At 46.3% G+C, this 26,264-nt stretch overlaps 1 protein-coding gene across 1 annotated transcript in view; it reads right to left on the bottom strand.

Annotated features, from left to right (window-relative positions):
• Positions 1-3,434: 3,434 nt before the first annotated feature.
• LOC127462930 (exocyst complex component 4-like) overlaps positions 3,435-26,264 on the bottom strand; it is a 95,565-nt gene continuing 72,735 nt past the window's right edge. Inside the window, exons 8-9 of the mRNA XM_051771861.1 lie at positions 7,420-7,565; positions 3,435-3,695 (exon numbers count right to left, since the gene is read on the bottom strand). Coding sequence (XP_051627821.1) covers positions 3,575-3,695; positions 7,420-7,565 — 267 coding nt within the window. The 3' untranslated portion in view covers positions 3,435-3,574. The remainder of the gene's footprint in view (positions 3,696-7,419; positions 7,566-26,264) is intronic.

The following is a 26,264-nucleotide window of genomic DNA, read 5'->3' as shown; positions in this document are numbered from 1 at the left end:
CACGTGGAATATCCTCCTCAGCTCCACTGCCACGCAGGGTAGACACTGTTTATATGCCTATAAATTAATGAATTAATGAATTAATACTCAAAACAGTGGGACCTAACAAAAAACTGAGTGGTGACTCTGGAATTCTGCCTCTAATCCTGCTCCCAGGAAGGTCCATCACATCCCAAAGCACAATCCAAATAAATCCCTGCCCTGAGAAGCCCCGGAGAAGTTGAATTAATGCTGGAGTGCCCTGAGTTTCCAGGGGAAAGAAGGAACAAGCCTGAGCTTTACAGAGGTGCTGAGTAGGTGTGGAGCCCATGGAAATATCCCTGGGAACAGCTGCTCCACATTCCATCCTGAAACCAGCCCAGGCGTGGGATGGGACACGGGCAGAGCTGACCTTGCTTGCTCTTGTTGTTGGCCTGCATTTATTCATTCATTCGTTCATTTATTCATTCCTTCATTCATTTATTCATTCCTTCATTCATTTATTCACTCAAACATTCATTTATTCATTCACTTATTTATTTATTTTTAATTAATTGGCAGCTCCCAAATCCAGCTCCTGCCTGAAACCCTCAAAGAGAGACATGCAGACCCCCAAAATACAGATGTTAAGGCACCACCTGTGCTGTTGAAGGGTTTGGAAACTAATCCTTTTGTAGAATCAGAGAATGGTTTGGATTCTTGGATTGGAAGGGATTTTAAACTCACCTTATTCCAACCCCCTGCAACGGGCAAGGGCACCTTCCACTATCCCAGGTTGCTCCAAGCCTCATCCAACCTGGCCTTGGACACTTCCAGGGATCCAGAGGCAGCCACAGCTTCTCTGGGCAACCTGGGCCAGAGAACTCTTTCCCAATATCCCACCTAACCCTGCCCTCTGGCACTGGGAAGCCATTCCCTGTGTCCTGTCCCTCCATCCCTTGTCCCCAGTCCCTCTCCAGCTCTCCTGGAGCCCCTTCAGGCCCTGCAAGGGGCTCTCAGCTCTCCCTGGAGCCTTCTCTTCTCCAGGTGAACATTCCCAGCTCTCTCTACACCATGTTTGTCTGGAAGGAGACATCTCAGTGATGGACTTGCCCCTTTTCCCATTTTTTTTTAAATGACAACTCCCAAAGAACTTGTGTGTCCAACTTCAAGGGAAAAACACATGGCCTAAGTCTTCCTCCTCCAGTTTCAGTGGAATAAGACACAAGAATTCCAGCTCTAAATGACTTGCAGCAGGTCCCCTTCCCCTGCTGAGGGATAATGTGAGCCTCGTGCACTGCACTATTTCAGCCCAAATCAAAGAGGTTAATGACAAAGCTTCCCTCTGATCTTCACACATTTTAAGGGCTATTTAAATTAAATGCTCCTTTCAAAAAAAGTTAGCGTGAGCCAAACTTTTTATAAACTCCTTTCTTTTCATGCATATGTTTCTTTGAAGGTCTTTTTTTCAGGGAAAAAAAAAAAAAAGATTCCCTAACAAAGTCACCCTCCCCCTGCTGCCACTGAAGAATCATCCCCGTGGATAAGGCTGTTGGGAACAGAAACTGTGCAGCATTCACAGAAGGCAGAGTGTCACGTGCCTGCTTTCCACCAACCTGATTGAACAATTAAATTGTAGTTCTCTTTAAAAGGGATAAAAAAAAAAAAAAAAGGTAAAATAATAAAAAAAAAAAAAATCCAAATGCAGATCTTGCTGTGGTCTGGGATTCAGGAAGATTAATGAGCTCCCTAAAAGGGAACAGCAGCTTATAATAGAAAAGAGAGGTTACTACATTTTTAACATAAAGTTCAAAGGGAAACTTTTCTTGATGGTTTAAACTGCAAAGACCCTCAGCAAAGTCATCTCATCTATTGTCCCTGTTGACTCCCTCCATTGACTCTTTGTCCCCTGTTGCATCATGTCCAAGCTCTTCCAACTCAGCCAGAAAGGGCAACAGAATCCGGGCTCCATCCACACCAATTCCTGTGTTTTGTCCTTTACTTCCTTTGTCCACAGGTTTTGTTCTTCCCAGCCTCTGGAATCCTGTGAATCCTGCACAGCCCTCCTGCATCCTTCCCTCTGGAAAAGGCTCCCAACCTCCTGCTCAGCACAAATGTTGCTTCAGGGTTTGTGTCCTGTCGTGAGTAAGGAATTCTAAACCCAGGACAGGAGCTGCTTATGAACAAACCCTCAGTTCAGTCTGACAGCAACAACCCCAAAAATCCCCCAAAAAACCCTCATCCTGGAGGAGGACACAGCCATGGGGTGAGTCAGTTCTGTTCTCTGCTCTGTTTTAAAGGCAACAGGGACAATGGGGTGTGGAGACAACCGGGAACGACGGAACACAACAGGACACATCCTGAAAAGTCCTGGAATTCTGGAGGGCTCAGAACTGTGGAGAACGACTTAAACCTTCCTAAAAAACTCAAGAGTTCACAACATCCTCCTGAGCTGGGGGACTTCTCTCAGCTAACCCCGGGCATGTGTGACAGTTGTGAAGGTGAGAGCCTGAACCTCAGGGGGCGAAGAGCTGCACGTTTAACACCTCCCAGGTGTGTGCAAAAAGTGAGATCAGAATTTAAATGGCAGGTGTCTCCACTTCACTCTGTTTTCACATCGTGGTGTGAGGCATCTGTCAACTCCAGCACATCTGCACCTCAGGTTCCTCCTTCACAGCCCACCCAGAACCATCTGAATATTCACCACAGAATTGTTAATCCCACAATCATCGATACCAAGATCACCAAAGTGAAACAATCTGCCACAAGAACACTCCCTCTGTCCCCTCCAGGCTTTTTTTTTTGCACACCCTGGTGGGTTTAACTTGTCGCTCAGGATAAGTTATAAAAGGAGGAAGGGAATAAAAAGTCATCCAAACAATCTCTTGTAAATTATAAAACACTCTCAATTAAAAGCCAACTGGAAATTATCATGGGCAAGAGCTCAAGGAGAAGTTCAACCCTTTGCCATCATATTTTAAGAGTATAAATTATTTTCTTGTTATGATTATCCCAGTAAGAAACTGGAATAGATGACCCAGAATTCAGTCCTGCTGTAAGTTATCATGGCAACCTTAAGATATCCCCCTTGATTTTGCTGCCAAACCCAACCCTTTTGTGGAAGGAAAAACTCCATGCCTGGAGAACACTTCTCTGTGGATATAAAGCATGTCTCACAGGGAATATAAACCAGCAAGAGCAGCCCAAGTCCTCAAATTCACCTTTTGGAAACACTCTTCCAGTGCACAAAAGACAAAGAATTGGTCACTTTAGTCCATCCAACTTCAAATAAGAGCTGGCTGAGCTCAGCTCCCAGAGCAATCCAGGGGGAGTATCCCACCCAGCATGTGATGTGAGCAGATAAATGGCAGATAAGTATCCAAAGAAGCTCCAAAAATCCCAACCCAGTGCTGGGAGTGAGGTTTCCACTTCACCCACTGTCTTACAAGTATCTTTTCCAGACCTTGACCTCCAGCTGGAAACACAAAGGAAATAAAGACAAACCCTGTTGCTTCCCAACTTAATAATAAACAGAGCTTCAAACTAGTGGCAAAGCAGAGGGGGATCAATACCTGGCACGGCATGGATGGGATATTCCAGCTCCTGCAAAGGACAATTATCCAATTAACACATTTTCCCTTTCCATACCTTGCAGTTCCCCGCTCCTGCTGTACAGCTCCCTCCTCTGCTCCCGCAGGTAGGCACTCATGCTGATGGCGTGGGAGGAGGACTCAAACCTGGAATTCAACAGGAAGAAATCAATCCAGCCAGCCCTAAAAGCATCCTTCAGTCAGCCCTAAACAAGAGCAAAATGAATAAGATGAAAATTCCCACGGAATTAGGGAGCGATCAATTATTAAGCGTTTATCTTACGGCTCTAACGGTCCACGAGGACCAACCTGAGGGGCAGAGACAAATATTTCCCAACTGTTGGAGCCTCATGAACAGGATTTTTGGCACTCATGATGAAAGGGTACAGGCTGGGCACTGATCTGACCCCCTCAATGACTCCAGGACAGTTCTGGACACCACAAGTGTCCCATGGCCAAGGGCCTTGTGCCCGACCTGCCTGAGCTGGGAATATTCCATGTGGCCAAAGGCTGCTCCAGGTACTGGGAATGCCAGCCCTGGTGGGCACTGGGAAACAGGGAGAAGGGAGCACATGGTGGGGATAAAACATCTCCCAAGGGATGAGGCACGTTCAAACAGCCCTGGTGGACACCAGATGTGGAGGGGAATTTCCTGCACAAAAACACCTCAAAGTGGTGATGATCTGCTGTATCCCCTTCCCAATCCCCTTCCCAATCCTGCTGTTCAGGAATATTGAATCAGCCTCAGTGGGGCCCAGAGGGACACTGGGAACAGCAGCATCACACCAGAGAAAAGGGAAAAAAGCATTTCACAGCTTCCCCAGCGTTGGGGTTATGACTATTAATGAGGCTTTTCTGCTTTAATTTGGATTGTGTGAGGATTACTGCAACTGAACCAATAATGATTTATCAAAATACAACAAACTCTTCAGACTTTAATTAAATGAGCAGTAAATTCTTGTCTCTGTATTTACAGCATTCTCCCTCTTGGCCACAGTGAGATATTCAGTGTATCATTATCCCCACAGCCCAGAGATCTTCTCCAGGCATCAAAACCACATCTCACCCCTTTTTTTCCCCACAGACATCCAGTTTCTCTCCCCTATTTCCCCTTCTCTGCCATCTCCTAGATCTGCACTTCTCCACATTCCTATTTCCACTTAAATCCTCTACCCTTGTACCTCCTTTCCCCTGCAGATCCTCCCACAAAGATGTCAAAGAAACGTTAGTTTTACACAGAATTACACGTAATTTTGCAAGTTTACAGTTCCCTCCTTTCCTGCCCCAACCCCAAATTACACCTTGCAAATCAAGCTACCTTGGGAAGAAAAAAAAAGCCACATTTATGATGGCACAAAACATCCAAATTCCCAAAACACCCTTTATCTGAAGCTTTTTTCCCCCCCCCCAAACCAACGTTACAACTAAACAAATCCTGATTTATTTTTTTTTTATTACACCCATTTTAAAGATAAGGAAAAAAAAGTCTCTTCCAAACACCAGCTGCTGATTTCCAGACAGCAGGATTCAACTGAGGAGTTCTCATTCTTCCACAGAAGACACAAGTGGCAGAAGTGTTTAATATTAATTAAATATTATTTAATATTAACTAGTATTAATATAGTATATATTTTATCATATTATATATATATAATGCACATATATTATATATTTTATTATATTATATTATTATAGAAATAATATGTTAAATAGTATGATTCTTTAAGATTAACTAAATATTAATTAATATTGATTAAATCAGCTCCCAGCTGTCACAGGACATGGCACAAACATCTGTGAGTAAAACACAGTGGAAGTGGAGGTGGAGCCCTGCCCTGAGAGACTCCTGAGGCCAGGAATTAAATGCAGATATCCTGATGACAAGTGGAAGGCTCTGATTTGGACAGAGCTGATGGAAAGGCAAGGAAAAGAGCCTGGAAGGCTGGCAGGGAAAGCACTGGAGATGGGAGAGGAGACAAGGATAACACTCCATCAAACGTGTACCAATCTCAGCAGGCCGAGAAATTCCATTTCAAGGGAGATTTCCACAGATCTGGTGACAGCTGACAGGGAACCAAAGAGAGCCCAGGAAGCTCTGCTGTCACTGCAGGGACGGTGACAGGACCAGCAGCGAGGGATGTGCTGCTCCCACAGGTTATTCACCTGCTCTTGAGACAGCTCTACCCTCCCTCCCTGCTGAGAAACTAATGCACAGCCTGAGCCTGCTGCAGTGAAACAGGGAGTTTTATTCCTCAAATAAATGTAAACCCAGAACAGACTCGGGGTGAGAGGCTGAGCCACCCTGGTTTTGCTCCACTAAACATTTCCTGGGTCCAGCTCTGGGCCCTGAGCTCAGGAAGGCCCTGGAGGGGCTGGAGCAGGGGCAGAGAAGAGCAGCCAGGCTGGGGAAGGGACTGGAGCACAAGTGCTGGGAGGAGAGGCTGAGGGAGCTGGGGGGGCTCAGCCTGGACAGGAGGAGGCTCAGGGGAGACCTCCTCACTCTCTGCAACTCCCTGCCAGGAGGGGGGAGCCGCGGGGGGTTGGTCTCTTTTCCCAGGACACCATCAGCAAGACAAGAGGGCTCGGTCTCAAGTTGTGCCAGGGGAGGTTTAGGTTGGATATCAGGAAGAATTTCTTTGCAGAGAGGGTGCTCAGCCATTGGAATGGGCTGCCCAGGGAAGTGGGGGATTCTCCATCCCTGGAGGTGTTTAAGGACAGACTGGATGTGGCATCAGTGCCATGGGCTGGGAACCACGGCGGGGTTGGATCAAGGGTTGGGCTGGATGATCTCAGAGGGCTTTTCCAACCTGGCAGATTCTGGGATTCTATGATCTGCAAGTCAGGGTACATTTGAAGTGGAATTCTCAACCTGAAACAGTCCTGAATCGTTCAGTCAGCCCTAAACAATATCAAAATTAATAAGATGAAAATTCTCATGGAATTAGGGACCAATCCATTATTAAACATTTATCTTACGGCTCTAACGGTCCACAAGGACCAACCTGAGAGGCAGAGACAAATAAGTTAAAAGTGTTAAAAAAAGTGTTAAAAAAAAGGTTAATAACCAGGGATTGACAGGGGCAGGAGGTACCTCTGGAATCCTTCTAATCACAGGTTACAGGAGAACTCATCCTTTGAGGGGCAAAATCGGTGAAGAAGACTTGGATTTCTGACTGGGGCCTCAGGTGTTATGAGAACACACCCCCTCAGGGCACCTGCTGCAAAACCAGCACTATTTGGTGCTCCCCAAAATCCTCCCGTGGCCAAAGAGAATGACCAGCACATGTGGGCAGTAGAAGAGGTGAAAATTCAGCACAGCTCCCCTGAACCTAAGTGTGAATCTCCTCTGCTCACCAACTCCTCCTCCTCCTCACTCCTTATTCCTGCCCAAATTCCCTCCCCCAGATGCTTCCCTTGGCCACCCAGCTTCTCTCTTACACTCTCCTCCCAACCACTTAATTCTTTCCACCCTGAACTTTGAATTAAAGGAGTTAGTGACAGGATTAACTGCTTAGCCTATCTAGTAATTACACAGTTATCTTAATTCCCTTTGTCCGGTCCCTTTTATCGCTCTCTTTAACAGGTCCTGAATTTCCCCTGGACAAAGGGAGGCATAATGGATCACTGCAGGTTTTGCAGCAGCTTTGTAATGGGATTCCAGCCCCGAAATGAGCCCTGGGAAGAGCTAAACTCTCCAAATCCAGCCCTGAATCCGTGACAGATCTTAGCCGGGCTTCAGCTCCGGGCATTAAAACTCCAACTCGGAACTTCCACACCTCTCCCACTGTGAAACTGTGATTAGCAGCCAGCCTTGTGCAGCACTTGAGGGACCAAAAGCAGCTTAGGCGGGGCTTTAGCATCCTCAGCTTACTTGAACAGGGGGTTTTTAGGTCTCTGGGGTTTCTTCTTGGCGAAGAAGGCGGCGAATTCCCGGCCGGAGCTGGCGTAGCTCAGCTGGGCCGAGGGCTCCGAGGCCGTGCGGGTGTTCTTCATGTCCAGGTACTCTGTCAGCAGCATCTGCAACAGCAGGCAGAGATAAAAATAGCATTTAAATTTATAATTTAATGTGAATGTCTGGGATTTTTAGGCACACGATAAAACCCTCAAAAATTCCGATTAAGAGAAACGCGGCTGAAAACAATCAGAAACAGGAGCCTGGGGACTCTCGTGGCTCTGATTCAGTAAAAGCTTGGTTTTCATTACTTAGAGTCATGGAATGGTTTGGGATGGAAGGGAATTTAAAATCATCCAGTTCCCATGGGCAGGGACACCTCCCACTAGCCCAGGTTGCTCCAACCTGGCCTTGGACACTTCCAAGGATCCAGAGGCAGCCACAGCTTCTCTGGGAAACCTGCTCCACAGTTTTCTCATCCTTGACAATTCCATCTGTTCCGAGCCCCTGATGGTACCAAAAGTCACCTGCAAGGAGTCCCCACTCTCCCCAAAAAGTGATTCCATCCATGGCAGGCCCAGGGAGGTGGTGGGTGGGTTTTAGCTGCCCTTTCCACACTGGTTTTAAACACAAAATATGCTCTTAAAAACACAAAGGTCTGCAATGGTGAGCTGTGCATTACAAACCCACTTTTTATAAATGCATATATATCTCATCTATTTTCTAGATATTGATATATAGACACAGAAAACATCCATGAGCGTGCTGGGGGTCACATATGTTGGAAAATATCCCTGGAAAGCTGCAAAAAATCGCCCTTGGACAGCTCCCAAACCAAAAATGTTTCCTTTATCATTGAAAACATGAATTCCCACAGCTGCCAGTTCTGCCAAAGCAGTTTAGGAATGGTTTTCCTGTCACCCAGCAAGGGGCTGGGGGGGTCCCTTTGTGGGATGAAACCCTTTGCAGCCTGATATTTGATATTATTTAAGCAAACCCACAAGTGCAGGAGCAGAAACAGGTTCCAAGTTCTTCCCTTTTCATTCCCTCATGTCTGAAGATGAAAAGAAACCCCTCGAAAACTGACTTTTGTCCATGTATTCCGAAAGCCACTATTTATTTTCTGGAAATTCTGCCTACTCTGAGGCCATTAGGAATGTGTTCCGTGTGAATAATTAGCCAGATAGAGCCCATCAAAGAGACTTGGATGTAATGAAAGGAATTCATCACTCCTGTGCTGGCTAAATTGAAACAAATTACATTGGAATAAATATCCAGGCGAATGGAACCGTGCCCCTAATTAGAAACAATTCAGGATTAGCTCAGAACAAGAAATAATAATAATAAAAACGCACACAAAAAAAAAAATTCGGCCTCTAAAACATCTCAATTAAAACTTCACCTGAGCACAAGCTTTGAAAACTCGTGTTTATGGGTAAAAAAAATAATCACTGTGCTTAATTTGTGACACTAATTTACCAAATCCGTTTGTATTTTGCATTTCATCTTCTCCACTCTAAATTACCAGGCCCTAAAATCGCCGCGAAAATCTAATTAAACCCTCAAACTTAATCAAGTTTAAAAAACACAGAGGAAAAAAACATTTAGCAATTTGTTCTTCCATTATGGATGAAACCTGTTTATAATGGATTCCACGACTCCGGTGTCACTTTATATCCAGGACTGGGGAATATTAAGTGTGTAATACAGGGCTTGGCTCCAAGATTACAATAAGCCAACAGAGGTTTGAGCTGGGAATAGAAAGAATTATCCCTGCTGGGGAACAAGTGAAATAGAGAAGCAGGAGAGGAGTTTGCTGGAAGACATTCAGAGCAGTTTGAAAAATGCCACAGATTAGGGGAAAAGAAGGGAAAGCTGTTAATTTATGGTTCATTTGTTTTATTAATCTATTTAACAGGCAAGTGGGGTAGGATGGTTGGATTCAAGGCTGGGAAAAAGTAAGAAGCTGGAAAAGCAGTGAAAGTTGTTGGTTTGGATAACTCAAAGTTTGTGGAATCACAGAATGGTTTGGACCGGGAGGAACATCCCATTCCAACCCCCTGCCATGGGCAGGGACACCTCCCACGATCCCAGGTTGCTCCAAGCCCCGTCCAGCCTGGCCTTGGACACTTCCAGGGATGGGGCAGTTGAGCTTTAAGTTATAAAATCCAAGCATGGCAAAAACTGTGCCAGACAGATCCAAGCTCTTCCTCCTCCAGTGCCCTGAATTCAACAGCTCCACAAATTCTTCAGGACAAAGGAATGAAGTGTAAACGTGGCTGAGCAGTGACAGGACACAGCCAAGGGGGACAGGAGAGGTCTTTGCAGGGAGGCTTCAGGAGGACCTTGAAACCTCTTCCAGGGCCTAAAGGGGCTCCAGGAGAGCTGGAGAGGGACTGGGGACAAGGCATGGAGGGACAGGACACAGGGAATGGCTTCCCAGTGCCAGAGGGCAGGGATACATGGGAATTGGGAAGGAATTGCTGGCTGGGAGGGTGGGGAGGTCCTGGCATAGGTTGCCCAGAGAAGCTGTGGCTGCCTCATCCTTGGAAGTGTTCAAGGCCAGTTTGGAGCAACCTGGGCTAGTGGAAGGTGTCCCTGTCCATGGTAGGGGGTGGGACTGGATGATCTTTAAGGTCCCTTCCACTCCAAACCATTCTGGGATTCAACACTCAGCACATTTGCCTCGTAACTGCAGCACAAACATTAAAACCCTTCTAATTTTCCAGCACCATCAACACGTGGCCCAGTGTGCAAACCCTGCCAGCAACCAGCTGCAAAAACCAGCCTGAAGTTCCCCTTTCTCTCACTGGGCTGAGCCATTCCTGGTGTTCAATCAGTGTCATCACCCTCGATTTATTCCCTGTGTCTGGACAGCCCAAGTTATCCAGAGAAGACGGTTTTAATAAGGATCATATTCCAGTGTTGGAAGTTGTGGTCTGGCCGTGTACTTATTAAAAACCACAGCAAGGCAGAACTTGAAATGCATTTAAAAGGAAAGGAAAACCAGATAATCAAAAAAAAAAAAAACCCAAAAAACAAATCAACACTTAAAAGAAAAGAAAAAACAGGCACTTCTTGCCTGTGTAAGGGAAAGGAGCTTCCCTTGACCAGCCAAGTCAGGGAATTCCTTGATTTGGTCCAGTAACACCTGATTAGGAGTTGCTAAGCCATCAGTCAAAAACCTCGTTAGGCATTAATCACAGGGGCTTCCAGCAAGATTTATGAGTGACTGCAAAGTTTGCAACACCCCATCCATCTCCAGCGAGGAGGCGGAGTTCGGCTCCGCGGTCGGATCCTGCCATCCGTGGGGTGTGTTTACATCGGTCAAACCAACCAACCTGGCCATGAAAAGGGACAAAGAGCTCCTTCTCCCAAAGGCTGCTCTTTGGGAGGGAAAATTAATACCAAGTGTTTTATTGGAAAAGCAGTATTTCTGGGTTCGGAGCCTTAATTAAACCCTCAGGTTCCAAAAGGTCACGTCGGCACGTGCGGCCTGTCCATCACCTCGAGTTGATAACACTCAAAGTCCTCCTGAACTGCAACATTGGGGCAAGACCACATTTTGCTGCTGTGACTCTCCAGATCCACGTTTTCCTGCTCTGGCTGAGCTCCACAACAAGCTGGATAAGTTCTCATCATGCCCAAGACTGACCTGTGAGCAAAGCGCGGACAGGAAAACACACCCGGCCACGGCAACAGCTGAATTAATTCCTATTTTGCACCCCTGGTGAGGTTTTAAAAGAGAGCTGAGCTCTGAATAAGCTTTATTCTCTCAGTTAAAAGCTTTAGTTGGTGTTTCACATCCTCACACAGTCTGAGTCGAGATGGATGTTATCTTGGAGCCAAGCCCTGTATTACACACTTAATATTCCCAAGTCCTGGATACAAAGTGACACCGGAGTTGTGGAATCCACTGTAAACCCTCAAACTTAATCAAGTTTAAAAACACAGAGAAAAAACAGTTAGCAATTTGTTCTTCCATTATGGATGAAACCTGTTCAGTCCCAGAATTATAGAATGGTTTGGGTTGGAAGGGACCTTAAGGATCATGAAGTGACACCCCATGCCATGGGCAGGGACACCTTCCACTAGCCCAGGTTGCTCCAACCTGCCCTTGGACACTTCCAGGGATCCAGGGGCAGCCACAGCTTCTCTGGGAAATCCATTCCAGTCTCTCCCCACCCTCCCAGCCAGCAATTCCTTCCCAATATCCCACCTAACCCAGCCCTCTGGCACTGGGAAGCCATTCCCTGTGTCCTGTCCCTCCAGGCCTTGTCCCCAGTCCCTCTCCAGCTCTCCTGGAGCCCCTTTAGGCCCTGCAAGGGGCTCTCAGCTCTCCCTGGAGCCTTCTCTTCTCCAGGGGAACATTCCCAGCTCTCCCAGCCTGGCTCCATAAACCACCTCCATCACAAAACCACAACACACTCCACACCATCAACTCTGATTTTCAACATCCTTCCTATATTTGGGGTGGCCACAAAATCAAAGGAAAACCAGACCACTGATTTTTTAAGGGTGAATGGGATGACCAGGTAGTTATTAACCTCTCTCCCTCATATTGATCAGGGACAATATCACAGAAGAGATGATGGAAGACTCTATTAAGAAAGAATTAAGGGAGAATAACAGAATTCATGTCCAGTAACACAGATTTGCAGGAGATGGATCCTGGTTGACGTATTGTGATGGTGACAAATTCAGCTTTAAATAAACAGAAGGAGCTGAAGTTTTATGCCCACCAAAGATGTGACAAAAGCCAAAGCACTAAAAGTCAACACACAAATCTGGGCAGTTGTACGACCACGTTCAACCAGAAACGAGAACATCGTCGACACTGGATTTTGCAGGGTCCCAGAAATCTTAATTCCTCTTTTTGTCCTCTGTATTCCAAGGGAAACACAAGAGTGTCTCAGAATCCTTTTCTTCTGTTGGACAGAAATCTAATTTTCAGTCTAAGTTCAATTTATCTTCGTTTTTAAAACAACAGTAATCAGAAGTGGCTTAATCAATAAAAGCACATGGAAGTGCTGTTGCCTAGAGAAGCTGTGGATTCCTCATCCCTGGAAGTGTCCCAGGCCAGGCCGGGACTTGGAGCAACCTGGGAGAGTGGAAGGTGTCCCTGCCCATGGCAGGGGGTGGAACTCTGAGGTCCTTTCCAACTCAAACCATTCCATGATTCTGTAAGAGTGCCTGCAGCAACCCCTTTCTGGACTGAATGGACCTGAACTTTTCCTGGCTCCACGTTCCTATGGATAAAATTACTACAGAAGGTTCATTAATTATAATATTTCTGGGGGAAAATGGTAAATAATAAAGTGAACACAGAAAATCCCATTCTCCTGTTACACTTCTTATTATTATTTTTAGTAATATAATCATGGACTGTAAAAATTTTGATGTCAGCAGTGGTAAATCTCTCCTTCTAGGGAAAAGAAAAGGAAGTGGTTATCTATAGGATTATTGTGCAACATTGCCTCTACAAATTTGGGAATATTAAGGATAATGGGTATTAATCATCTCCTCGGGAATAGAGCTTTGTCAGAAGTAAATGTTTGGAGCATCGCTCCTGTGTTGGTCTCACATCTGGAATGCAAATCAAACTCTGGCAGTCACAAACCAAGGTATCAGGGAAAAGGGGGTGGAAGGTGCATAAAAGCAGCCTGGAAGCTGTTCAAAGGCTGGAAACAGGACTTGGAGCAACACTCCAAGAGCTCCATGAGCTCGGCCTCGTTAGCGGAGCCACGAGCAGGCTCAGGGGTGACTGGATCACCCTGGACATGGCACAGGGCTGATCAAACAGCTGCACTAATGAACCCTTCACACCATTCCAAAGGCTGGGATGGTGAAGCTGGACAGGCTGTGAGGAAGGATTGGGCACACAGAGTTCATTGACTGTGGATATCAAAGGGGACAGTTTGTTGTCTGTCACCGATTCCTCCTTCCCTCCCCCCAGTCAGGACTGGAGGCCTTTCTAAAGCACAGGAATTAAATTCCAGAAAGTCCCAGGGCTTTCTAGGGGTCAAGTAAGAAGGCACAAGAACTTCTTATCATCAGGAAATCTCAATAAAGCTATTCCATCATCCATAAAATCCCAGAATGGTTTGGTTTGGAAGGGGCCTTAAGGATCATCCAGTGCCACCCCCTGCCACGGGCAGGGACACCTTCCACTAGCTCAGGTTGCTCCAACCTGACCTTGGACACTTCCAGGGATCCAGGGGCAGCCACAGCTTCTCTGGGAAATCCATTCCAGCCCCTCCCCACCCTGTCAGCCAGGAATTCCTTCCCAATATCCCATCTAAATCCCCTCTCCTTCAGCTTAAAGCCACCCAGTGCCAGCTCCAAGGCTCCTCCTCCTCCAGGCTTCCAAGTCCCACTTTCCCAGCACCTCCAGTGCCCATTTCCAGTTGAGATGAGAACCAAAACCAGCTGCTGGTGAGGTTTGTGGTCGGGGAACAGGTTTGTGCCAGTGGAAAATTCTCCCCCAGGCCTGTCCTTGGCACGAAAGTCCAACTGGAGGCTGCTTTGCTTGTGGGGTGAGGAAAATGCAAGAGTTAAAACCCCCCTGGAAATAACCCAGAGCATCTGGGAATGTCTCTGGCATTTTGCAGCAACTGAAAGGAAGGTTTATCTTCAGCTTCCTGCTTTGCTACACCGGGCAGAGGGAGAAAAGCTGGGACTTCAGGTGTGGGAGGCACTGTGGGCTCCTCCCGAGCTGTGCCAGCCCCTGGGAAGGCTTTGGAGTCACGTTTTAAAGTCAGAGCAGGCAGGAGGAACCAGCAGCTGAGATCACAAAAAGCAGGAGAGGGATTTCCCAAGGGGATTTCAATGAGGAAAGCTGGTTAAAAAAAAAACCAGACCAGTAGGTTCAAATCATCCCACATATCCCATGGTTCAGAGGGATAGCAAACGCTGAGGGAAAACACAACACTCCTGAGGGATGGACACCCAGCTACAGATGATTCCAGGGGCAAGGAGAGCAACTGCAAATGAATCCCAGAAGGAAAAAAAGCTGGGAATTCAAGTGGGATGCACTGCTGTGACACTGTGTAAACACAGGGAAGAGGCATCATTCCTGCAGCTGGAAGGGGGGGTTGGAATTACAGGATGTTTCGGGTCCCTTCCAACACAAACCACTCCGTGATTCCAAGCTCTGGAGACGGGATTCGCTGCTTGCAAAGTGCCAGAACCAGGCAAGGAAAGCTGTGGCACTGTGAGACAACACTCTGTAGCTAATTACCCAGTAATTAGCTGGATTAAAAGTCTTGATAATTAAAATGCTGCAGCGATTGTGGAATTTCAGTTAAAAAAAGAAATGAGGAAATGTTAATTGAATTCCAAGAACAGAGTTTTTCCTGTATCAGTTTTAGCACGTGGAGAACGTGGGTTCAAACACACCAAAGGGGAGCCTGAAAGAGCAAACCCCAATTTTTAGGGGCCCTGAACATCATTTAATGCAGCACAACCTGCTGCATTATATCTAATCTTGTGGCTCCTCAAATTCGTTCAACACAACAATAAAAACCCTCCCAGAATTCATTCTCTCCAGGCACTGCCCAATTCCATTCTTGCACAAGAAGAATTCCTTTTGTTTTTCATTGTTGGGAAGAGGTAAAGAATCCCCCTCCCCAGAACTATTGATGGATAATGCCATCAGTGCTAATTGGGAACCAGCACAACTCTTCCTGCAGCCCTGGGAATGTGCATCTCCCTCCAGGGAGAGAGGGAAGGAGGGAACAAACCTCAAAACTGCTTTAAAACCACCACTGTGCCAGAGCTGTCGTGGTTGGCAACGAGCCCTATCCTGCTTGGGTGGCTTTGGGCAGTTTAAAACCAGAAGCTTTTCATTCCACAGGCTTCTGATGACACGTGTGGGGGCTTTATAACCTCACTCTGCACCACAAGCTCTGGTTCACCCTCCCCCTCTTCACAGGGGCTGTTACAGCAGTTCCTAAATCCAGCAGGAAAGGGACCCTGGATCAGTCACCATTCCAATGGAGGTGTTTTCTTCGAGTGTTCCCTAATTCCCTCTGATGTACCAATACCCCTGTGACACATCATTGTTACATCATTTTGCCCTCATGAGATCCCACCCGGAATATTGTTGTGTCCAGGTCTGGAGTTTACAGGACAAGAAAGATGTGGAGCTGCTGGAGCAAATCCAGAAGAGGCCACGGAGCTGCTCCAAGGGCTGGATTCCCTCTGCTCTGGAGCCAGGCTGGGAGAGCTGGGAATGTTCCCCTGGAGAAGAGAAGGCTCCATGGAGAGCTGAGAGCCCCTTGCAGGGCCTAAAGGGGCTCCAGGAGAGCTGGAGAGGGACTGGAGACAAGGCCTGGAGGGACAGGACACAGGGAATGGCTTCCCACTGCCAGAGGGCAGGGATAGATGGGATATTGGGAAGGAATTGCTGGCTGGGAGGGTGGGGAGGGACTGGAATGGATTTCCCAGAGAAGCTGTGGCTGCCCCTGGATCCCTGGGAGTGTCCAAGGCCGGGTTGGAGCAACCTGGGCTAGTGGAAGGTGTCCCTGCCCAAGGCAGGGGTGGCACTGGATGATCCTTAAGGTCCCTTCCAACCCAAACCATTCCATGATTCTGGGACTGAACAGATTTAAAGTGAAACCCTGGTCCTGCTACAAACCCCAAAACAATTATTACAACAAAAGAGGAACAAACACTGATGACAAATTTATTTAAGCCCCCAGGAGTCATCTTGACTGACTGGGTCATAAAACAAATGGAGAGGGTTTATTTTTCTCCAGGCACCTTCAGCTGCTCTGCAAACACAAGACTGCACTGGCAGAAGTGATCCCAGTTACAAGGCCACTTCCTCATTTTGGGATCAGGCTCTTTAACACCAACACCAAACACAAAATAAAGGGAGAAAAATAAATCCTGGTGTAGTTTTTGGCAAGTAAATCCAATCAGCTTCAGGGCAGTAACTTGTAAGTGCTGTGAGTGTTTGAGGAGCAGATAAAGACATCTCTGTGTGTGTAAGAATACATGTGGGGGTCTATATATGTGTGTATTTACATATTGTGGATAGACATATATATATACACACACAAGGAGGGGAGATTTAGATGGGATATTGGGAAGGAATTCCTGGCTGGGAGGGTGGGGAGGCCCTGGCACAGGTTTCCCAGAGAAGCTGTGGCAGCCTCTGGATCCCTGGAAGTGTCCAAGGCCAGGTTGGAGCAACCTGGGAGAGTGGAAGGTGTCCCTGACCATGGCAGGGGTGGAATCACATGAGCTTTAAGTTCCCTTTCAACCCAAACCAGTCTGTGACTTTATTCTCTGTGGATCTTCAGCACATGCTCCTTCTGATGTGACTGGGAAGGTGGGAAAACACCACCCAACATGGTCCAGGACAATCCAGAGGGTGGAGAACAAGCCAACTGCTCTAAAATGGACCAAAACACAAGGAACTTCACCAGAAAGGTGTAATTCCCACCTGCTTCCCAGGTGGCACAAAAGAAAGGATTTTCCTGAAAGATTAAATCCCACTTGCAGCTGGACTGGACTTCCATTTGTTCCTGTAGGATAGAAAGGCCAAGGAGGAGTGAGAGAGTTGCCCAAGTGATTGAGAGCAGATTCCTGCTCTACAAGGATAATTTAGCTGAGCTTCAGTGGCTCTGCACAACTGGCAGGTGGGGAAGAACACAGAAATTTCTATTTACAACTGAGGTGAAGCTAAACATTTTGAAATCCCAAAGAAGCAGGATCTATTCCCTCAGGTTTAGTGCCTGCCACTCCCTCACCTTCCAGAGCATCCTGCCAGGGAAGGATTTAATGCCCAGGAGAAAGAGGGCTGTGCTGAACCCACCTGAGCTGAGCTTCTGCAGCTCAAAGGGGCCCGGAAAATGCAGCAAAGAAAGGAGCAAAAACTAAAGCAAAAAGGGCAGATTGCTGCTTAAATATCACCCATGTTCACTCCTGGGTAATACAGAATATTCCATGTATTCCATGCCTCCAACTAATTGCTGAAGACATCCTGCCCCGGTGTAGATGGTGCCAGTGCTGTGCCCTCAGCCTTCATTAAATGCCAGCTCTTAATAACAGACTCCACAAGGGCTTTAATTGCATTTAGTGCAGCTTCTGAACTTTAAAAGTTGTTAATCAGATTCCCATGTAAATGGAATGACGAGGAAAAGGTTAAGTACAGGTGCCTGAAATTTCAGCAGTCGAGGACGTATCGCCCTTACCAGGAGAGGAGAAAAACTCCCACCCCTGACAGGAACTAAACATCTTAATTAAATACTCACAAGTACAGCACTTATTTCACTGTGAAGTTCTATTTTCAAATGTCAAACTTAATCAGGCACTTGACGGAAACGTGCGACGTCCCCGCGGCTCGCGGGGGAGGAAAAATCCCCGGGATTTGTTCATTCCCTTGGGAGACACCCCCACATCTCCCAGCCCTCGGCTCCTTGGGTCGACTTCTCCGAGCTGCTCGTCCCCACCAGCGAGGAGGAGAGTCTGAGGGCTGTAAAACTGCAGGATTCCAAGGGGGGAGGGAACGGGATGTAACATCTTTCAGCCTGTCAGCTCCCCTCGCTCGCTCCGTTTATCCACGAGGGTCCTCATAAATCTGACACGCAGAGATTTATTCCCCTCCGGGGCGCAGCCCATCAATTAGCACCGCTCCAAAGTACACAAACTTCTCCAGCAGGAGGAAATCCAGCCTCTCTGCACCGTGCTTGGCTGCCAAATCCTGCTGGGAGCAGCCGGAGCGCCGCCTTCTGCTCCCGAACCCGCGCCCTGAGCCGGCCGGGGGGGTCCAAACCCACCAATTCGAGCCCTGGGTCCCTCTCTCGTGCTGGGAATTCACCTGATTTGCACATTCATAACCTACAGAGCCACCAGAACCCACAGATAAACTCGTTGTGTCGCTCAGACACAAGTCCAAGCCACACTCAAAGGTTGGATTTGATGATTCAGAGGTTGGAATTGATGACTTACAAGGTTGGACTCGACGATTCCAAGGTTGGACTCGATGATCTCAGAGGAATTGATTCTGTGATTCTTTAAACCTGAGTTAAGATCTCTTCTAATTACCCAGGACTCCCCTCTCTGATCTCAGCTCATTTGCAGGGGTAGATGGATTTAGTTATCCCTGTGTACATCCTGCACGTCCTAAGAGGGCTGTCCTGTGGTAACACACGACTCTGGGGGATCCATGACAGGATGTTTTGTGCCAAAATACCATAAAATAAGTATTTTGTGCAACTCAGGCTTCAAATCCTAATCTGAGGGACCAGCAGCTGCACCTGGGATTAGCTCAGAGGCTGGAGAAGGGATTTCAGGACCTTTGCCATGGATCATAAAGACTCTGGGATCAGCTGCCAGGGAGACTGACCCATCTGTGTCACACAAGTGATAATTTAACTGTGTTACAAATGAATTAGCAAACACCTTTATATACCATCATGCATGTTAATTAAATAATTAACCCCCTCACACAACTAGCAGTCTGAATATTTGTCTAAATAAAACAGCTAAAAAAAAATCACATCAATTTTTCCAGAATTAATATTTAAAGCTGGATTTTGAGCCTGAGCTGTTTTTTAATGACAAACTACACCCGATTCTGAGATAATGGATTTTTTCCAATAAATTTTATAGCAACTGGGAGGGGAAAATCACCCTGGAAAAGACATGTCTGGCTGGAGGTGAGTGTAATAAATACAACCCAGAGCAGTGGGAGCTGCAGAGATGGACGAATAGTGAGGAAGAACCGGTCTAAGGGCAAGGAAAGTTAATCAAAGCGAGTAAGAGCCACCAGTTTTTTGCCTCATCTTCTTCCAGATCAATTAAAACACATCTTTGTGGTGACTTGACAAAAGGAGGGGGAGCAGGGAAACTTCCATCCCGAGGAAACTCCCACCCACCTCTCGGAAATCTGCTGCTGCAACAGGACACATCACCCACAGAAGGGATTTACCAACCGGTGTCGGGCTCGTGGAGGAGTAAAAGTGGAGTAAGAAAAAGGAAATTTGCTACAGTTACACTCAGTGTTGTTGCTTCATTACACATAAAAGGCTTTTAAACAGATGTTACAGGAAAGGCTGTGACGCTGCATTTAGAAAACCCCACGTTTTCCCAATTTCATCTCCCGCATGTCAGAACTGACTTGCAGATCTCACTTTTTTTTTTAAGATTTAAGGCCCTGGCAGAACCCAGCCCTGGTTAACAAGCACCAGACTGACCAGAAGTTGGTTTTCTGAGTCTTTAAACGCACGTTGGCATCTCCTGAGTGACCAAACCCTTGAAGATCCGACTGCCCCCGATCCTACGGCCGCGGCCCGGAGAGAGGGACAGCCCAGAAGATGAGATGCATGAAGAGTTTCCACAAAGGAACAGTGAAATTCCAGGGTGGAAATGGAGGTTTCTGAACGAGCCCAGTGACACCAAGAGGTTGATGAAAGTTCCCCTTTGACACTGAGCCAGCAGCCACCATTTCAAGCCCAGCTTTAAGGCCGGGGACACCTTTGAAAGGACATCAGAACCAGAGACACTCTTTGTCAAACTTACAGTAACCCACTGCTTTCTATTCATCCCGTTCCCAAAAGCTTGGAGGTGAGTGGCAGTGCTGGCAGCACTGGTTTTGGAGGCTTAATATCCACTGAGTTTGTCCCAGAAATCCCTATTTCTGCAGAGCTCCATTATTCCAAATGCTGTGGTGCCAGAGGGGGGAGCTCACAGCATAGGCAAGATTCCCATTTTCAGGCTTGGGGGAAAAAAAACAGCTTAAATTTCCAGTTGTTCACAGCTTAATAAAGCATCCATCAGGATTGCTCCCTTCTGCCTCTGCTGTTGCTCTATAAAGGTGCAGCAAAGGGCCACCAAAATGCCACCATAAAGCAGATTATAATGTTCAGGAACATGTTCCATTCCAGCAGATCCTTGAATGCCTTTCTGCATCAGGGAGCCTTTTCCTCCCCCTTCCATCAGCTTCTCAAATGAAGCCAAACAGCACCACTTGCACCTAATGATTCCCAGGACCTTGTAATGGGATGAGGAAAAACACCACCATTAGTTTCAAGGAGGGATGTGACCTTCAGGACATTCCTTACCCCTGGCTTTAAAGGGATGGAGCGGGAACAGTGAAATTAAATCCTACACAGGGACCAGGAATGGGCAGGGAGAAGCAAGAGGCTTTAAATTCCAAAATAGGGATTGTCTTTCCTCCTTATTAACAGCAGGTTAAAAAAGCCACTCGATTATCAGGATGAAACCTGGAACAGAGAAGGAAAAAGCAGGCTGGGAGAGCTGGGGGGGTTCACCTGGAGAAGAGAAGGCTCCAGGGAGACCTGAAAGCCCCTTCCAGGAGCCTAAAAGGGCTCCAGGAGAGCTGGAGAGGGACTGGGGACAAGGCCTGGAGGGACAGGACACAGGGAGTGGCTTCACACTGGAAAAGGGTAGATTTGGATGGGGTATTGGGAAGGAATTGCTGGTTGGGAGGATGGGGAGGCCCTGGCCCAGGTTACCCAGAGAAGCTGTGGCTGCCCCTGGATCCCTGGAAGTGTCCAAGGCCAGGTTGGAAGGGGCTTGGAGCAACCTGGGATAGTGGAAGGTGCCCATTCAGTTTGGCAAGTGCTCCAATTATTTTAGCTCAGATTTCTCCAGCAAGACCTCCAGCACCACTTTTGTTTCCTGAGAGCACCGTAAGGGCTCCCGGAGTCGCTCCCGTGCCTTCCAATATCCAGCCCAACCATGCATGTCATTGTTTCCCGCAGCAAAAACAGTCCTTTGGATTGCCAAAAGGAAGTGTAAATGCAATAGCAACAGGGATCCATTTTAAAGCTAAAAGCCTGACATCAAAAAAAAAAAAAACAATTTGTATTTTTATAGGGTCTAAACAATATCCTGGTGCCGCTGCTCACAAAGGAGCATCTCCTGAAAAAAAGCTAGGACGTCTCCACCCAGCCTTTTGCCATTTTTTTTTGAGCTTCTGTCATTCTTTGAGATGTAAATTCATCCCTGTTTTTCCCAACAGGAATCCCAGAGCCTGGTCCTCAAATCCCACCTCCCATGAACATCCCGAGGCTGCTGCCACACGGTCTGTTTTTAAGGATAATAAAGGATAATATTCTTTGCTTGCACAGTAGAGGTGGGGCTTGGTTTGGTTTGAAAACTGAAGGAAAAGGGGTAAAATAAATCATGGCAGCAAAAAATCTGAGCCAGAGGGTTGGATCTTTGAATCCAGGTTCCAATCTCCCTGAATATTCATTTTCCTGGCATCGAGCAACAAAGACGGGGACAGATCAGTCCAAACAAAAGTGACAGGAGCAAAAAGACACAGTGCATGTGTTTAACACCCTCACCACAGCCAAGACTAAAGCCTGACATCCAAACCCAGGTCCAGGTTCACACGGAATTCTTTGGGATGTGTGGCAGGGGAATGCCACAGGGGGGAGCCAGGATAAAGCAGATGGCTGAGCAGCAATTCCAGCCAGTTTTCCTCCTGCCGAAGTGCTGCTTTCTCAGGAGAAAAGCTGCCACTACCTTGGTAAATTCTGCCCTTTGAGATTCAACCACCCCCCCCCTTCCCTGCACCAGTTCCCTCCTGCTCCTAAACTTCTGAAATGAAAAGGATATTTATTTACTCAGGACGCTGCACAGACACCACCCCTCATTTATTAAAAAAAGCCCCCTTCTTGCATCCTTTGTAACACAAAAAAAACCCAAGAAGATGGTCAGGATATAAGTTTACATGTCCAGTTATGTCGTGGTACATTTAACATATATAAATATAACTTTTTAAAAAAAACTAATTACCACATGCCTTCTAACCACGAGCAATTAGAAGAAACAAAGAGACAAACCTACATTAACTTGTCTCCATTTCAGATAATTACTTGTGAGGGTTTTTAAGACATCTGTGACCCACAGGGGAGTCTGTGAATTTACTATCTTCTGCCACCTAATAACGTTGAGAGTTCCCTATTTATTGGTGTGTGACACCAAGCTCTAAAAAAAGCTGTTAGTTAAGGGTTCTACCTCTACACCTTCCAGTTAACAGAATTATTTTCAAATACATTAAAAAAAACATCCCAGTTAAAAAAAAAAACCACATGACAACAGTCCAGAGAAGTTGAGGGAGAAGAGAAGGATGGAAGAAGTTCCATCATTCAGCTGGGATAACATAGTAGGGAGATTCATCCTTTTATTTCCAAGGGATAAAATGGGGAAGCTTTGGAGAGACCACACAGGGTGGGGCAAAGCTACTGGCCCCAGGAATCCAAGAGATCCAGGGAGTATTTATAAATATCCTGAGGACACAGATGGGTCTGTGACACGGCAAACAAAAAAATCCACGTCCACGGGTTCCAGCCAAACAAAGGAAAGGCAACAGGCACATTTTAAACACACTGTGCACTTGAAAACCTACAGACACACAAATCACTGTCAAGTCTGAGCCAGCAGCTCCCAAGTGCTTCCTTATTCCCTTCCATTAGTCTGCTGCCTCTCCCAAGATCCTATCAGTCACAAATGGAGCACTAATATATACCTTTATTTCCAAAAGTTGAAATGCATCACAGTCCAAGTGTAAATAATTGATAAATCAAGGCAAGGAAGATGCTGGTGCCGTGGCTGCAACGAGGGTGAAGCTTTTAAGAGGAGGAGGATGGGGCACATCCATAAAAACACACACAGTTCCCACTGCCAAGGGAGAGTTCACAGGGAAACCACCCCCCCCACACCTCCTCCTTCAGATTCCCTTGATTTTAATATTGGTCCTTCAAGCAAAAGCTCATTTTAATCCAATTTTAATGTCACTCGAATTCTTACAAATAAGGAGACCACACAGGGAGCTGATGATTTTAATTCTGGCACTTAAATCACAAGTGAGAAGTTGAAATGCAACGTGTGCCCTCCCTCCTTCGGTAATTCCACATTTAATTGCCGTGTCTTGTTCTCCCGAATGCCAACCTCCAAGGCAGTGCTTGGAACTAAAACAGGCAAAGTCTCAGAGCTCTGATAACCCACAAACAGGTGGACTGGCTCTCTGGCAGCACAATAATCCCAGTGATTTTCCAGGAAGCACAGAAAACCGGGAGACTGAGAGATCGCCTGCTCTGTCTCCACGTCACCGTCACGTCTGACAGAGGTTTTTAGGGATGCAAACCCACAACAGAACAGCCCTAAATCACTCCCTGGTTACACTCACTGGACACTGGGGTAGAAGGACAAATGTTGGAGTCTCTCTTGCTGGTTTAAACTCAGTATTTCCTATGGGATTGTATCCTGGGAAACACAATTCCACTCCTCTGTTCCACTCTCTTGATGTATTTGAAAGCAAAGGCCTCCTTCCACCTCTCAGCCATCTTATCCATAAATGGGTTGTTCCTTTGGAGCTCAAGTCATTTTTATTCCTCAATTTCTGATCCCAGAATCACGGAATTGTTCAGGTTGGAAAAGGCCTCCAAGATCACCGAGTCCAACCATCAACCAGCACCACCATGTTCACAATTAAATCACCTCCTCAAGTGCCACACCCACATGTTTTCTGGACACTTCCAGGGATGGGGACTCCACCCCTGCCCTGGGCAGCTGTGCCAGGGCTTTACAACCCTTTGCAGGAAGGAATTCTCCCCAATATCCAACCTAAACCTCCCCTGGTGCAACTTGAGGCCGTTCCCTCTCCTCCTGTCCCTTGTTCCCTGGAAGCAGAGCCCGATCCCCACGGCTTTGGAAGGTTCTCCCTCTGCTTCCCTGACTCCTTTTCTTAAAAGGCTGTGTCTAGATTTGCCTTTTTATGCTTTTCCAGAATCACTAGAGATTTCTGAAATATGTTATTTTCCTTGGATGAAGGTGTTGCTCACACTGTGGTTATTATGGAGCAAGAGGAAGGGCAGTGGTGATGACCAAGGGCAGGTTAAGGGGGGGGGGGAAATACAAAAAAAGACAGATAAAAATAAAATTAAACACCACAAGTTCTCTAATCCCCTTATTTAAATTTAACAGGTTTCCTAAAATAATAATGATATATATATATAATATTATTTTATATGTATATATATAAAAATAGTGATATAATAATCATTCATTTCATGTGTCAATCTGCCCATAACAAACTCGTGTGAAACACAGGGTGGTTGTGACATATTTTATGAGCAAAGATCCCCCCAGGTGCCTCCATTTTTCAGGCCATTTCTAGTTATAAATTATAATCCCACAAAAAGACAATAAATCATGAAGCAGGGGTGGAGTCACCATCCCTGGAAGTCCAAAAAATGTGTGGATGTGGCACTTGGGGACATGGTCGTTGGATTGATGATCTTAAAGGTCTTTTCCAACCTTCACGATCCAAAGGTTCCACGAACATGGACCTTGGCAGAGGGGGTTTGGATTCAACAAGAATTCAGCATGAAAAACCTACCACTTTTTACCCTTTAACTGCCCTGTACTTTCAATGAAGACCCTTTTTGCATCCCTGGAAGTGTCCAAGGCCAGGTTGGATGAGGCTTGGAATAACCTGGGATAGTGGAAGGTGTCTGGTGGCAGGAGGTGGAATGAGATGATCTTTAAGGTCCCTTCCAACCCAAACCATTCCATGATTTTATGTTCTTGGAGCAGGAAGAAACAGGAACTGCCTCCTGCCCTTCCCCACCCACCCATTATTTTAACATTCCTCCTTATCTGTTCTTTTCCAAAGGGAAACAAAGCCAACTTTTCCAGCCTCTCCTCACACCCTGTAACTGTGACCCTCTCCCAAGTCCCTCTTGTCCTGCAAAATCCTCCAAGATGAGCCCACACAACTCCTGCCAGACACCTAATAAGACTTAAACCATATATTTCTATAAAAAACAATATAAAATTTAATTTGCCATCCATCCTTTACAACCCCACCACCACCTCCCAGTTTGGACACGTTCAGAGCCTTCTGGGAAGGACACCTGATTTCCTGCCTTTTGTTTCACTGAGAACCAAGGAAGTCCCAACAAATAGTTTTATTTTCCCCCCCCTCAAAACACACTTCTTTAAACACCTCACAGGTTCATCAGTCCCCAAATAACACAGAAGATTTCGTGGGAGGCATCAGAATTTGCTGTCACACCCTGCACAGTCCTTTTTTTTGCAGTCTGGTCACAAGGATGATCCCAAAAAACGCAGTTAACCTTTCTTCCTTCCATTATGATAATAATTCTTCAGTGATTCTCACTTTACACCTCCTGGTCAGTCTTTTGATCAATTAAAAAAAAAAAACAACAAAAAACCAACAAGATAACCTTGTAGCCAAGTTCTTTATCCATTTCAAGCGTGCTGAGTGATGAAATAAATAAATAAAACCTCCCCAAGAGCCAATTTTTCCACTACATAAATAATTTGTGGGCTCTTTTGTCCATGTAAATAAGACATTTCTGCTTATTCCCTGCCCCTCAGCCGGAGGCTTTCAGAGATCTTTACTGGCAGCTCAGTAACTTCATACTTCTCCTTCCTAAAAAAAAAAAAAAATAAAAAAATAAAAGTCTCCTGACAGTGCCTTGGAGCTTAAATTAATTCCCAAGTTCCTTCTGAAGCCTCCAGCTTTGCTGGATGTTTTTATTCCCAGAAGGGAAGAGTTTCTGGGCACCTTCCCTGTCTGCACTCTCAGAACTCCAGTCTGGTTCCACAAAAATCACTTCTCTTTCCCAGAATGTTTTCTTTTTTTTTTTTTTTACACATAATCTTGTACAACTCAACAAACCCCTCAGCCCTTTCTGCAAGGGTCTTGTCTTGCTTTTAGGGGTCTAATTAATGATACATCCAACAGGTTTGATCCTTAGAACTCCCAACGGTCGCCTTCGCTTCCCTCCTACTCTCTCCTCCCCAAAATATCT

This window comes from Manacus candei, unplaced genomic scaffold, assembly GCF_025592945.1.
Source record: "Manacus candei isolate 608988 ecotype Guabito, Panama unplaced genomic scaffold, ASM2559294v1 h1tg000146l, whole genome shotgun sequence".
Classification (NCBI taxonomy): Eukaryota; Metazoa; Chordata; class Aves; order Passeriformes; family Pipridae; genus Manacus; species Manacus candei.
Note: the sequence above shows the minus strand (reverse complement) of the source record. Positions and strands in the feature narration are given on the sequence as shown.